Raw genomic sequence first — 16,177 nt, 5'->3', positions numbered from 1 at the left:
TCTGAGTATGTATGCATTTGCCTGCATTTTCTTATCTACTTATCAACAGCTGACATGCTTATGTATGGATAAGTGAATTAAATCAGTGAATTAAACCAATAAAATATTAACCATATTCATATATTTAAATATTATTGAAAGAAAGGTTGGATGAAATAATTAATGATCAGAAACCCACACAAATAACCATAGTCCTTTACAACAGTGCTCCCCAACCTTGGGCCTCCAGAAGTTCTTGGACTACAACTCCCAGAAGCCTTCACCACCACCTCTGCTGGCCAGGATTTCTGGGGGTTGAAGTCCAAGAACATCTGGAGGCCCAAGGTTGGTGACCACTGCTTTACAATACTGTATTTTAAAGCAATGCTCACCCTGTATTTGTCAGTACTGTTTCTTAGATCTAGACTTGCTATGAGCCAGCTTTCTGAGCGCTCTGTAGTTGTCCAAAGCAAATGATCAAAACTTTCTCCTTCTATTCTTAGGTACACATTTAAGGCAGTAGTAGGTAGGGATGACTCTGAAGATCTTGCAATCTGATATATAAGTCTAATGCAGCTCCATTCTTCCATATAGAGTTCAGGACTAAACAACACAGCTATGTCACCATTTGTACCCTGTGAGGTGTCCACAAAAATGTAATGACCTGGAAATACACAAACAGAATTAGATGGTTATCTGGAAAACAAAAGGTAATTAATCATTTTACACCATCCCAACAGGATTTCTCCTAGATTTTTGCTCTGCAACTCCCATCTCTCCCAGCTTTAATAGCCAGCCATAATGAGGTGATGGACATTGCAATCCAAAACAACTGTGAAGGTCCACATTATGAATACATTTCTTCCAGCCCTTTTAACATATGCACAAGATTACACTCACTTAACATGATTAAGTATCACTCAGAATGGCAACACAATCATTCTGCAACAATTTTATGTTCAACAGAAAGATCTGAGAAACTTTCTCAAAATGAGCGCTCAAATATACCTTGAGACCTCAATGTATTGTCGAAGTTTTTTACTGCAATGCTATAAAAAAGCACGTTCCTCTGCAAATTCTTTCCCAGTTAAATACCCCTAACCATGCACAGCACGAGTAGGGCTCATCTTAAGAAGAAATCCAAGACAGAAGGGATCCAAGAGTCATGTAGCCTGATAAAACATGATTCATCTATAATAGTTATGTCATGTACTGTCTTCTCTTTCCAATACAGTTAAGCCCATGAGTCACTGGAGAGAATATACATCATATGTCAAAGATCAACATGCTCTTCTTGCAGAAAGCCATTGCCAGCTAGCCTGATTAGTTTTAGACCTCCCTCTTCCTTCTAGCTCTTGTAAAGAGTGCAAAATTAACGAAAGAATCAATGAAATAATGCATCCATCCCTTACACAACAGGGAATCAACAAGACAGCATTTTGAAAACTGTTCACCAAAAATTGTTTTTTCCAGTCTAATTATTCTCAACATTAATTTTGGAATATACACTTTGCCAGAATAGAATTCACCACACAGCTGGAGGAGAACTTTCACAGGTACAAACCACATTTTGTGCTCATCTTGTGAAGCATCATAGTATAGGAATATTTTCAATTGTTCCCACATGGAGGACTCCACAGATTTTGTGGAATACAATTTCAAGTACGTTTGCCACTCTAGTCTATAGGCTATATAAACTCAATTGAAATGAATGGGATTTAATGTATTTAGGTGTAGGTTGCTAAGTGTGTTGGGACTGAAGGCTGAGATTAAATTGGAACCTAAAGGCTGGGAAAAGTAAATAGCAAAAGATATTTTTAACATGCCTAAGCAGACATTTAAAAGAACACTGTAATTGCTTAATGCCTACCAAAACAAAAAACATAAACCCTCAGTTAACGTTCAATTTAAAACATAATAAGCATTCTAAAATAGTCTTCTATCCAAAGTCAACATATGATTATCAAAATAGGATATAGTTCAAAGCCCATACTGCAATTGTAGGTTAGAATTAGGCCTATTTTTGTCTCAGATATCTGAAAAAGCTTCCTTTTCAGTGCAACCTCTGACATTCCACTACTTTAGTATATTCACAACAGCTCCAGAAGCTGAATAATATCTAAGTAGAGCCTCAAATATAGCTGACTGGATAGCTCAGTGGTTTAAGTATCTAGCTGCAGAGCCAGGGGTTGGAAGTTCAATTCCCAACTGTGCCTCCTGGGAGAAAGGTTTCCCTGTGCAATCATGGGCAAGCTGTACAGTTGCAGATAATCCCCAGAAGAAGGGAATGGTAAGTCACTTCTGAGTACACCCTACCTAGAAAATCCTGGAAAATGTCACCACAAGTCAGAACTAACACTATTGTTGTTGTTGTTGACCTCAAATAACCAAGTGTAGGATCTAAATTAGTCATGGAAGCAACTTCATCCTCCACAGGTTTCTGGATTACAATTCCCACTATTCCTCTCTGTCAGATATTCTAATTATGTTGGAGCTAAGAGTTTCATTTCAAGAACTTCTGGTGGAGGACCATTCCTCATTTAGATGTTTTCTTCATAATAAACAGCTTAGTGTTTCCCCCTTCTCATGCACAGCCATTTCTTTCAAAATATTAATGCCACTTCAGATTTTCTTTCTTCTCAACATGCAGTATACAGTATACTGATTCCAAACAAAATACCACATTAATTGGGACCAAGGTTTAATATTTTGCTCCTAAAAAAGGGTAACTACATTTGAATAGGCCTATAAGTACAGTATTACAGTTAACTCCTTCTTAAGAACAATTCTATTGTTATCTTCTGGACCAAAGGAGTTACAGCATATAAAGTGGCAGAAACTTTATTTATCTCATTTAAAACTTACGGGTTGCTACATTTTTACTAATGGAAGATCTCCATTGCTCCAGAAATCATGGATTCATTGACACAACATTTCAAGTTCATTGGCCAAAAATGTGTTGTGCAACTATGCAAAAGGTATAACTTTCAGGGGCAAACTGCCATAAATTAAGAAATCTCCACAGATATCGGTTGAACACTGAGTCACATAATGACAGGTTCATACAATTATGAAATACATTTCTGTTGCATTTTAGAATAAGAAGTAAATGTATGTAATATTGTCAAAATAATCCACAATGCTACCAAAACAGTAGATCTGTTATTAAATTTATTCCAATTAAAATGAATTACAAAATAGGTAGCACAACAGGGATCTTCCATTCTGAGGCTGATAGCAGTTAAATAATAATTATGTTCCATCCAGTGATTCTAACTTACGGTGACACTTTCCAGGATTTTCTTGGATAGAGAGTACTCAGAAATGGTTTACCATTCCCTTCTTCTGTGGACACCCTGGGACTGTGCAGTTTGGCCAAGGCTACATAGGCTGTCTCTTCTCTCAGGAGGCACTGTGGAGAACCAAACTCCCAACCTCTGAGTCTGCAGTCAGTTACCCATCTCAATGAACTATCTGGGATATATTTTCATCGGGAAGAATCACATAAACAATTAACATAACATAGTTTGACCCCAACTTGGCTCTCGATTGGAATAAGGGTTCATTTATACATGACAATTGGAGTGGGCTGGATCAGGCTAAACGGGGGTCACTAAGAGGTCTGATATACCATTTGGTGCAATCCTCATATCCAGATGGCATGCAGAGTTCAAGCAACCCTATTCGGTCCATAGCAGCTTGCTCTTAATTTGTCAATATTGTGAAGTGGCTTAAGACAGACAAGATGTACTGGCAAATTAATAGCTTCATCAGTTTAATGGAAGATCCAAGGAAGTAGAGCAAATGTTTAGCGTGTGTATTGGGCAGCATATATGCGCTGTGTGTCTTTAAAAAAAAACACCAAAGATTTTATAAAGCTAGATATTATAGTTTCGTCATAAATAAATGTGACATTCTGTTCAGAGCCAATATACAGTGGTGCCTCGCACAACGAGCGCCTCGTAGAGCGATGAATTCGCTCTACGAGGACGCTTTTGCGATCGCTAATGCAATCGCACAGCGATGGCCCCAATGGGCGAAAATCGCAGAGCGAAGGTCGGTAAGCGGTTCGCTTACCGACCTTCGCTTTGCGACCCGCCGATCAGCTGTTCCGTGGCTTCAAAATGGCCGCCGGAACAGCCGAAAGAGCCGGGTGCAGTGTTTTCGCGCCCTTGGTAAGCAAGGGGAGGGCGTGAAAACGCTGCCGGAACAGCCGAAATGGCTGCGCGCAGCATTTTTGCGCTCTCCCCTTGCTTACCAAGGGCACGAAAACGCTGCGCCTGGCCCTTTCGGCTGTTCCGGCGGCCATTTTGGACCCGCCGATCAGCTGATCGGCGGGTCCAAAATGGCTGCCGCGCGCCCCAAAACGGCCGTGCACAGCATTTTCGCACCCTTGGTAAGCAAGGGGAGAGCGCGAAAACGCTGCCGGAACAGCCGAAATGGCTGCGCGCAGCATTTTCGCGCTCTCCCCTCGCTTACCAAGGGCGCGAAAATGCTGCGCCTGGCCCTTTCGGCTGTTCCGGCGGCCATTTTGAAGCCGCGGAACAGCTGATCGCAGCCATTTTCGTGCCCTCGTTCAGCGAGGGGAGGGCGCGAAAATGGCTGCCGGACCCCGGAAGCATCGCTGAACGGTGAGTTTTTAGCCGATTTGGAACACATTAAACGATGTTTAATGCGTTCCAATGGGCTTTTCTGCCCCGCTCAGCGATGTTTCACACAGCGAGGGTTAATCCGGGACGGATTAACCTCGCTGTGCGAGGCACCACTGTATTACATTCTGGTTCTGAATACTGTACAATGGCACATTTAATTAGGACCAATCTATAATTTCTAGCTTCAAAACCAGATCCATAAAACAGCCAAAACATTTGTTCCATATAGATCAGGAATCCGCAACCCCTGGCCCATGACCCAGCAGCAGTCCGCAGCCTGGGAAGGATCAGGCCGCGGACATAGATCTCCTGCCCCCCTGCGAGCGCTCCCCTCACAAGCACAACCCGCACATGCACTGTGAGCGCAACACCCACCACGCATGTGCATGAGCACGACACACACCCCTGTGAGTACAACACACACACACCCGCGAGTGCAACACACACCCCACGAGTGTGACACAACCCGCATATGAGCATGCCGCAGCCCCCCAACTGGTCTGTGGTTGGGAAAAGGTTGGGGACCACTAATATAGATCATAAACAGATGTCAGAGTCAAATACATTTACTGTACTAAATGTTACTAAACTAACAGCACAATCATAGGCAACAAATAAGCAAAGCAACTTCAGAACAGTTTTACAACTGGGCAGGTATATACCCACATATGCCACTGTGACTTTTTTGCCAGGTGAATTGCATAAAAAATAATTGATTATTTTAAAATCCTTTTTAATGTGTCCTTACAGACCACATTTTACAACATATCACAGGTATTAAAGGCTGCAATCACAGTTTGTTTGAATTTTGCCCTTTGTTTCTTAATTGGCTTGTAATATAATTACCAGTTTTTTCCTCCAAAGACTTCAAACAGGCCAGAAATAAGCAATAGTGCCTGTGATATTCTTTCATTGCTTTTTGTTTTGGGTAACAGGCAATGTTGCACGTCTGCCTTCTGGTGGCATAGTTGTATCCTAAGCAAAGTCATGAATAAAACAAATTCATGACTTGAATACACTAATATTTTATGTACATGGAAACAAAAACCAAGGCAACATTGTAGATCCAAAATAACAATGTCAAATCAAAGTCTTGTGATTTTCCAGCTGGATGGATTGTAGTACTACTAATACACTGCCCGTGTATTCTGTCTTTCCCTCTGCAACAGACTTTGACCAAAACTCAGCAGTAAGTTGTGACTAGAATAAGTCTATTGAATTAGTGCAGATTTGATGAGTCAATTCCTCTGTAAGTTTCATTGGTTCAATGGGCCTATTCTAGTTGTGATTTACTACTGAATTTCAGCCTTTGTGTAGTAATTAAAAACCACACAAAGTGGGGAAGGTGATGCAAAAACACAAGGACATTACAATTGCAAAATAAAAAAAGAAGTCTAGAACTTCTGTTAACATTCCATGAATGAGGCAGGGCAACTGCACAATAAAAGCCTCATCTGAAGCACCCCAGGAGTTCAGGATTAGGGAAACAGGTTCTGATAAGTACTGCTTGTTAGGACTGAGCATCAAAGACTATATGTTGAGCCCACAAAAGACTGCCACAGTGTTCTTCACACATTTAATAGCACACTGTAAGTAGATTTCAAAAAGTGTTTGAGTTAACTCGAACTTCTGAGACATAATAAACGTTATGAAAAATACTGCCTTAGCGACAAATATCCGAATTCTAGTTGCAGAACAAATATGTTTTTTTAAAAAATTAACTATCTTTGCCATTTTAAAATCCAAAAGTCAGTGAACCATGAAATGTATATCAGCATGATGATAAAATTTTAATTATATTATATAATTATAATTCAAAATAAGAAAACCACACATAATAATACGTAATAAAAGAATAAAGTGCTAGAGAAAACTGTTTTTAATTATTTTATAGGCTATCATTATAAAAAGAGTACAAATCAAGAAAATTAAGATTGCCTGAGATCTCTTAATGTAAAAAGTTGAAACTGTAACTTCCAGCATATTCCAGTTTCCTTATAGTTAAATTAGGAAAGGCATTCCCTTAAACCAAAAGTGTGTAGTTAACAGATTTTAAAAAGTAAAATGGAGGAAAGCGAAGCGTGAAGCGTGCTGATTATATACCGCCCCGTAGTACTTCAAGCACTCTCTGGGTGGTTTACAATTTAATTATGCAGGCTACACATTGCCCCCCCAGCGAGCTGGGTACTCATTTTACCGACCTCAGAAGAATAGAAGGCTGAGTCAACCTTGAGCTGGCTACCTGGGATTGAACCCCAGGTCGTGAGCACAGTTTTGGCTGCAGTACAGCGGTTTAACCACTGCGCCACAGCAGCAGATAAAGTACACAGCTTTGAAATCATTAGGAATCACTATGGTCATCTGGATTAATAGCATGTGAACACTCATTTACACATCAAATAGCTACAGCCATACTCAGTGAATTGGGTACCTGGCTGTAGTGCCAAAGGTTGGGAGTTGAATTTCCCACTGTACCTCCTGGAAAAATAGTCAGTCTATGTAGCCTTGCACAGTCTCAGAGCTCCCGCCACAAAGAAGGGAATAGTAAACACACTGTGAATACTTTGTATCTAGAAAACCCTGGAAAGAGTTACCGTAATTTGAGATTTACTTGATGGTACACAATTAAATACTTCTGTCTGTAGTAAAGTTCTGTGCAATCACAGTAACATCTAGGACAAGTTAAAGACATTTTGCTGCCTAGGGGTGTGACACTGTCTCACTGAAGATAAATGGTTAGTAATGTGATTAAGATAAGAATGATCAAACCATCACACATTCCATGCCATTTAAGAATATTCTTTAAATTGCTTTCTTCTTATATGTGTATAAGTGTAAAGTGAGGCAAATTCTAAAAATTATGTTTATTATGAAACTTTCAGAGAGGGATAAGCTTGAATGATATATTGCCTAAACTCAACCTGGTTTAAACTGCCCCATCCAAATGGCTGCGGTTCTGCCATGATGTAATTGGCTAAAAGAAGCTTTCAGAAGAACAGACACTTCATCATGAAGTGAAAGACAAGAAGGAATCCTCTCCCATTCTGTATACAGAGCCAAGTGGACTGACAGATGACTCATACTTCAGGTGCTTGAATAGTTCACCATCACACCTGATGTACAAGCTAGCTTAGGGAGCCAAGGACAGGGTGTGTGGCATACATAATTCTGCCTTCCAGAAGAGAGGTAAGGCAGAGGGTTCAAGAAGAAAATGCATCTGTTACCATCAATCTCAAAAATTATGTTGTATTATGGACGTTTTCTTCTCCCATTGTCCAAAGATTCAGCATTATCTAACCTCACAATAGTACTTTGGTTACAATAGGTTGGATTTTCCTAAAATTATAGGATGTTTTTCTAGCTATCCAATTCTCCTTTCTGGTTGCAACTGCCCTCAGAAAACACACAAGAAAGGAAAATGCATGAAAGCTCTAGACTCCCAAGCAAACTACACCAGAGCGCAGAGTGCTGTCCTCTGAAGATGCCAGTCACAGAGACTGCCGAACCGTTAGGAAGAACAACCTTCAGAACATGGCCAAAGAGCCCAAAAAACCCACAACAACCTCTAGGCAATTAATTCCAGGAATTACAGCCCCAGCATAAAATTTTATAATCTATTTTAAGTACAGTACTCATAAATACACAGAGATTAATACTGAAGATTAGGAAGAGGAGAAAATACAGTAATCATATCTTCAGCTAGAGGCTTTAATATGACTCTTCTCTGGATATAATACAACGTCCTAAGAACAACTCAGTTCTTGAAAGTAAGATAAGTATTTACAGAGTTGATACATATTGTTCAGCTTTATATAGGGAGATATAGCTATGGTTAATATGCTATATTTATAGGTGAGGATATGATTATTCCCCCCTCCCTGTATCATCAGTATTTATTTCTGTAAGTTATATCGTATTAACTATCTCCAGGACAACAAACTGTCTAACAAGTTAATACCAAAGACTAACTAGAAATACAACTGGTTCTAGAAAGGTAGTTTCACAAATGAAAACATAACTGTTACAGATTATTCCTAAATGGCAGCATTTGTTCGGTCCTTCAGTAAAAGAGGTCTGTTGTACTATATTTCTGGGAAAGCTCAGTGTAAAAGTTATGTTTGTCTATGAATAAGTGGCAATGTTCATTTCCAGCAGATAATTGATTTAGTATCTGACTGGAAGCAAATGAGAACTGCTGGATAGCTCAGTGGTTTAGGCATCTGGCTGCAGAGCCAAAGGTTGGGAGTCTGATTCTCCACTCTGCCTCGTTGATAAAGCATGGACTTGATGATCCATAGGGTGTCAGATCCTGATGAGTCCTACAGAGATTTATAGATCTCCTAGGCAAAGAACAGAATCCTATGGTTTGTCATAGCTCAAATTATCCCAGTAAAGCAGCGTTCCCCAACCTTTTTCGGACCACGGACCGGTTGGGGGGGTGCTGGCTCCCTGCGCGGACCGGTTGGGGGGTAGGGGCACCCCCCACTCACGGGCGGGCGTCACGCTTACGGAGGGGTGTGTCGAGCTTGTGCGCATGCGTGACACACCCCTTGCACTCGTGCGTGAAACACCCACCTCTTGGGCGAGCCCAGCCTTGAGCGGAGGGGAGGTGGCTTCACTATGGCGGCCAGCGGCCAGGAACAGGCTGGAGCCGGAGCGGAGGGCAACGACCTCGCTTCCTCCCAAGAACTGTGCCTCTCCCAGGGGGACCCTGTCTGTGCCCCTAGGCATAAAAGCTGCTCATTCATTCTGACATAGACGCCCATAATAACCCCTTACAGATGGGCTTGCACAAATGGGAGGGGGGAGCCCTATTAGTCCCTGTAGGGATGGAGCAGCGCGACCCCAACCTGGCCTGGCTGCCGTATTCCTCTGTGTAGGGGCGTCTATAGCGGGATGGTGGGAAACCTCAATTCTCCGCCTCAAACGCAGAGCTCCGCCAGAGCGACAATGGGGTGGGCGAGGGAGGCGAAGCCAGTGTGTGTGTTGGGAAATGGGGAAGTGGGTGGGGCCTCGGGCACTGACCTCCATGGGCTCGGAGGACTCCTCTTCCTCCTGCTTTAAATCTTCATCTGGGCTGAAGCTGAGCTCACCCAGACCTTCCCTGTCCAGTTCCTGTGGGGGCTGCTTGTCGTAGCGAGAAGGTGATGGAGGGCGAGGTGGACCAGGATCACGCCAGCTCCAGGCTTGGCTCGCCAAGGCCACCCCAGGCCACGCTCTTCAGGGACTGCATGGCAAGGAGGGCTGGGAAGGAGCCCGCCGAGGGTCCCCGCACTGCCTCCCCTCCCTGGGGGCTTCCTTCCCACCCAGAAGTGACTTGCCTGCTCCCTCAGGGGTAAAGCCAGTCCCTGAGTACACCGCATTGCCCAGCAACAAGGGAGGGCACGCCGCCGGGCCTGCTGGGAGATGGAGTCTGCATGCCTCGCTGCGGCCCATGGGGCACGACGGGAACTATAGTTTGCCCATTCAGACTGTCCCCCCCACAGGTCGCTGCCCTCCACTCCAGCTCCAGCCTGCTTCTGGCTGCTGGCCAAGGCTCCCGGCCCGGGCTTTGCCAGGATCAGTAGGACGACCACCAGCTGCCCCACCTTGATCAAAGAGATATGCCGGAGGCAACAGCGGTCATGAGCCTGGACTCCCCACCTTCCCTGCAACCAGCGGCGACTCAGCTCCTCATGGCTGGGGCCAGGCAGTGTAGCAGGGATCAGCGGCAGCCGCAAGGAGCTGAACCGCCACTGGTTGCAGGGAAGGCAAGGAGTCCAGGCTCATGACCGCTGCCACCAGGTCTCTTTGATCAAGGTGGAAATGGGTGCAGAGATTGAGTTAGCAGTGGTGGAGGCTGGCCTGGCTGGTCTGCAGCACCCGTTGGCGCTCCAGGGCCGCCACCTCAGTGGCATACTTGGCCAAGAAGGCACGGAAGCCCTCGTCCCGGAAGGCCTGGCTCAGGCGCTCCGCCCGTCAGCTCGAGGTCCTCCAGAGTCGAGCGGGCCGCCATGGTGAAGCCGCCTCCCCTCCGCTCAAGGCTGGGCTCGCCCGGGAGGTGGGTGTGTCATGCACAAGCATGAGAGGGGCGTGTCACACTCGTGCACATACGCAAAAGCTTGAAACGGCCACCAGCGTGTGGGCTTGCGGGGGGGCGGTGATCCTTGTCCGCGGCCCAGTCCAAGGCAGCCCAGGGACCGGCACCGGGCCGCGGACCGGGGGTTGGGGACCCCTGCAGTAAAGGGTTAATCCCTGAACAAAACTAGACAATCACTGAAAAGTATTTCCAAACTCATTTAATAATTATAAATGTCCTCACTGTTGCAGTAATTCCAGTAAACCCCTAAACTTATTAATTTTCTGCAAAGCCTTTTATTTCTACATCTTCTAGGTTCCATATGAAAAAAATAATAATATCTAAAAGTATTAAAAACATGTAACATTTGAGAGGTCACAGGTATATTGCTTTTAAAAACTATCCCATGAATAAAACTGTAAGTGCAAATACTTAAACATATGAAAATTGAACTTAAGTTGTACTTGAATATAAAACACAGGAGCTTTTAGCCTATAAAGACAGAGGATACATCTCTATGACATTTCATTAAAAAACTAACATTATAAACTTCAAAAGTTGCAAAGGTTTCTTTAAAATACATGGAAGAACACCAGAGTTCTTATAATAAGAAAATATAAAATGAAAAGTAATATTGAACCTCTAAGCTTGTCTACAGGCACACAGACTTATTTCTAAAAAGAAAAAAGCTCACCCAGCCTTAGCCAGTTAAAATCTATGATTGTGTGATGATGACCATAGTCTGGTACAGCGTCACTATCTCTTTGCTGCTCTAAGGACATTCGCCTGCTATCAGTTCCATTCTATGTCTCATGCTCCCTCTTGCCCCTTGGATAAGATGCCTCTCCATTCGCACCAGTGTATGATCTCTCCCTATATTTATACTCCTGGTTCTGCAGCATAATCTAAAATGATTTGGTGTTAGAGCTTATCAATACTAGCGCTTATAGCTGTGTATGGTCCTCCTGCCAAGGGCAAGCACAGCTTATTGGTACCCCAGCAATCCACAGGTAGAGCCAGGAGGCGTAAGTCATTTTTAATGTCAATAATAGATGGAGCTACAGGATAATATATAATTCTATACCCCTTCTCAAATCAATTAATCATTACAAACCAACTTTTTAAACTCTGAATAATCTTTACTGAGTTCAATTGGCATATCAGCATAGACTTCCACCATTTTCCCACTAATCAGAGATCTTAAAATTATCATTTTCTCTGCTTCTCTGAGAGGAAAATCTGAGGCTGTTCTCTCAAAACTTGTAAGGAACGCTTCAACCGAATCCCCTTGTTTATAGGAAGGAAATTTCTTTAAATCTGCTTTCGATAATTGGCTCTCCTCATTTTCCCTATTATTATTATTGTTCTGGTTCAGTAATTCCATTCTTCTTATCTCCAATGCCATACGCTGTTTCTCCAGTTCAAATTGTCTCTCTCTTTCCTCCTTCTCTAGGGCAATCCTTTCCCTTTCTATTCTTTCCTCCTTTTCTATTTCCATTTGTTTCATTCTATATTCATGTTCCTGGGTTAATTGAATTTTCCTCAGTTCTGATAACTGTTCCCCATTAATTCCTTCCTCCTGCTCTGAGGTAAACCTGTCCCCTTCTTCATAAAACACCTCTCCAGCTCCTTCAGTCATCTCTGGAGACTTTGGCTCACTTTCAGCCATTTTACTGTGTGTGAAAGGCATGTTTCTTGCACAGAAGGCTCCTCACTATTTCCAAGCCTCTGTTTAAAATACTTTTTTCCCTTTCCTGTGTTAAGGTCTGATATATATATTAGCAGTGTGCTCCAACTGATCTAACACTAGAAACTGTAACCAAGCTTCTCTAGCATCTTCTTTTCCCCTTTCACTGGCCTCCTGCCAAACTCAGGGTACTTTATTTTATATTACTGCCTTTGGCCGCTTTTATATTCACCACAGCTCTGCCCTCTCACAAGAGCTGTTCAAAATGGAGATCCCTCAGCTTTGCTGAGCTTGGTCTGTCCTCTCAGAGTTCACCTAACTCAGGACCCTCTGACCAATTTGCCACAGCCTCTGCTTATGGGCTAATCTCCCTCACAAAATTGACCTTACAGAGCTCATAAATCAGTTTTCCACTCTGAAGCTTAAGTGCCTCTCCACTAGATTTGCTCCCCGTGAGTCAAATCCTAAAGAGTTACCCACACTTTCCACTCCAGGTGACACTAACTGAAGTCCTTTTGCTCTGGTCACTCTAGCCAAGGCTTTACTGGCCAACTGGGCAACTGGACACCTCGTATCCCACCGCTGGCACCAAATTTTATTGTGGCCGCCTCCTCATATGTCACAGAGGGGACGCCACTTCACACTCTCTTTCTCAACACACGCTGCCACCAACCACACACATATATCTGACTCAGACAAAGGTATGGATTTTAAAAAGGAAAATGATTGTTTATTGATACAACTTAATATGTGGTAAATCACTATAGAAACTGAATAAGGCAATCAATAAAATAAAGGATCCCTTCAATCACACTATCACTCAGACCTTAACTAACACAGTACTTCATGCCCTAACTCAACTCTCACTCTAACTCTAACTCTCCAAAAACTGTCTCACATCATTCACTCCCCCCCTTATATACACAGCCCCACTTCCTGGAGTCCCACCTCCTGCCCCGCTATAGGCAGAAGAGCTCCAGCATACCATTGATAGGCAGGTGATGTCATCACAGCCATCACAATGGCATATAACATACACATAATTTATTTCACCCTTGACCTTATTTTGTATACTCATGGTAGCTTCACTCACACAGATCTCATGTGACAATTCCAATGAACAGAGAAGTCTATATTGTACTGTTACTGACAGCCATCCAGCTCACCACACTGCTTCTGACAACCATTCAATTCCAAGACAGTGGTAAAATTGTGACTGACCATAGTATAAAATCCTGTACCATGACCACATTATTAAAATAACTGCCTGTGAAGAGTGTGGTGGCATAGCCCTCAACAGCAACAGTTTCCTGGCATTTTGGAACTTAAATGAACATTGGAAGTTCTAAACAGAGCACTATTTTTGTCAATAAAGTTTGGTACTCTGTTCAATAAATTTTCAAGAGATACTGTGTTAATTTCATGCAACAAACAAAACAAGAAATTTTGCAGAACCTTTGAGGGAGGCCAGTTTTATTTGTCTCAGTATTTTGTAGAGCATAAACCCCTTCTTCAGATTCACCTGTACTGCACAAATATTTATGCCAAATAAAGCTGAGTCTTAAAAGTTGCTGCAAGATTTTCTGGTGTTTAATAAAATGATGATTCAGAGCTTTCAGAAATAGTTTTTTTTTTCAGAATGAATGTATTGGGGAAGAGAACCAGTGGTCCATCAACCTCATCCAGCCTGATGGGGTCCCCAGGACAACCCATGGACCTTCTGAATTGCCTGCCATGACTAGGAGTGCAAGAGAATAGCTAGAACTCCATATACCTGACCTCAGGGAGGAACTACCCTGTAGACTCTCAGAGGTCCAGGAGGCAGAATTCCTGAAGCATAGTGGCACCCGAATTCAAGGCTAGAACCCTCCACCAGCCATGAGACACATGATGAAGTTACAAGCTTAGCTAGAAGCCCCCAAGTGAAATCCTCAACTGCAGGGGAAGACTCCTTAGGAGAAGAGGCTTCTTCAGGAGGAGTGTCCACTTGAGTCAGACCTATTGCTCCCATGTAGATCAGCAGACCAAATAGTATTGCAGTTGAGTTTGAGGTGGAGTTCCTGCAGCTCAGCTATATAAACCCAAACTTGGGACTGTGAATTTGTTGAAAACAATATACAGTGGTGCCTCGCTTAGCGATTGCTTCATTTAAAGATGTATTCGCTTTGCGATGGGTTTCTTTGAGGAAATTTCCCCATCGTTTAACCATGTTCTCTATGGGGGAATTTCACTTAACAATGTCCGTTTTTGCTCATTTTTAAGTGTCTTAAAATGTTTGAAACCTGTTTTAAATGCTTGGATTCGGTAGTGCACCTTCTGAAACATGTGCAAACTTAATTTGGCTTTGTTCTGAGTCGTCGTTAATTTTTGGTGTATTTTTGTTTTCCCCATTTAAATCCATTGAACGGACAGTCCAATGGTTTTCACTGAGGGAAAAAACAAAAAATCACCAAAAATTAACGAAGACTCAGAACAAAGCCAAACTAAGTGTGCATAGGTTTCACAAGGTGGACTAACTATTCCAACCATTTAAAACAGGTTTCAAACATAGTAAGACACTTTTAAATGAGCGAAAACAGACATCGGAAAGGGCTTCAAAAGCACTGAAGCACTGTCCGTTCAATGGATTTAAATGGGGAAAACAAAAATCACCAAAAATTAACAAAGACTCAGAACAAAGCCAAACTAAGCGTGCATAGGTTTCACAAGGTGCACTACCGAATCCAAGCATTTAAAACAGGTTTCAAACATTTTAAGACACTTAAAAATGAGCGAAAACAGACATCGGAAAGCCATTCAAAAGCACTGAAGCCGGCTTCAGTGCTTTTGAATGGCTTTCCCTTGGGGAAAACATTGTTTCACTTAGCGATGTTTCCTATGGGGATTTTCACTTAAGGACGGCAATCCGTTCCCATTGGAACGGATTAACCGGTTTTCAATGCATTCTAATGGGAAATGGTGTTTCGCTTAACGATGTTTTCCCATAGCGATTTTTTTTTTAACCAATTTACATCGTTACGCGAGGCACCACTGTATCTTCTTCTACCTCCAGATCTTGATGTGTATACCCTGACTCTTTCTGTCTACTCTCTGGGTGTGTAGAATTTTTTGACTCCCTGTTACTTCACTGTGACTACTGGACTGGCTTGACTTTGGATTGTTCTGGGACTTTGTCTTTGGATCTTCTACACCTGATGTCCTTGTTTCGCTTGCAGGACTTTACTTGTCAAGACTTCCACTTTGCCTCCTGATTCTGATTCTGGACTCCCCAGTTAAGTCTGCCTATTAGTAAACGTGTATTGACCTCCCAAGCTCTTGCCCACAGAATCAGCCTGTCAGCAAGTAGGACTTGCCCATCGCAAGCTAAAACAAGAATGCAAGAGAATATAAAATGCAATAAGATAGTAGACACAGGAGTACTATCATCAGTGTTTCCAGGGCTGGTAAAGCCTCATTCAGGCAGATTATGTGGTGTCAGGTAATGTGGAAGTTGCCTTGGATCCAAGACTCCTTGCACCATTGACATATGCACATTGCTTTCCTCCCATTGCTTTCAATGGAAGGAATTTTTAAAATGTATCTTGGGAGGGGTGGAAATACAAACCACTCTTCCCCCCCTTACTGTGATCAGTGTGAAACAGCTTCCCACCACATACTTTTTGGAGGGTGATAATCATTACTTCACTTGCTTCCAAAAGTGTTAAGCATATGTTGCTACATTTGAGGACTCTCTTGTTCATTCTGCTGAACATCTACCCTTAAGTTTTACCCCGCCATCACTGCTCAGGAAAACTCTAGTTG

At 42.8% G+C, this 16,177-nt stretch overlaps 1 protein-coding gene across 2 annotated transcripts in view; it reads right to left on the bottom strand.

Moving 5' to 3' along the window:
- The window catches only part of MAMDC2 (MAM domain containing 2), a 93,752-nt gene that overhangs the window by 58,160 nt on the left and 19,415 nt on the right, over positions 1–16,177 (bottom strand). For both annotated transcript variants that reach the window (XR_013541509.1, XM_072992199.2), the window contains exon 3: positions 372–643. Coding sequence is in view for 1 of the 2 variants with exons in the window: in XM_072992199.2 (XP_072848300.1) it covers positions 372–643 (272 nt within the window). In the remaining variant the exon portion in view is untranslated. The remainder of the gene's footprint in view (positions 1–371; positions 644–16,177) is intronic.

The sequence above is a fragment of the Pogona vitticeps genome, chromosome 2 (assembly GCF_051106095.1).
Source record: "Pogona vitticeps strain Pit_001003342236 chromosome 2, PviZW2.1, whole genome shotgun sequence".
Classification (NCBI taxonomy): domain Eukaryota; kingdom Metazoa; phylum Chordata; class Lepidosauria; order Squamata; family Agamidae; genus Pogona; species Pogona vitticeps.
This window is presented reverse-complemented; position numbering and strand designations above follow the sequence as displayed.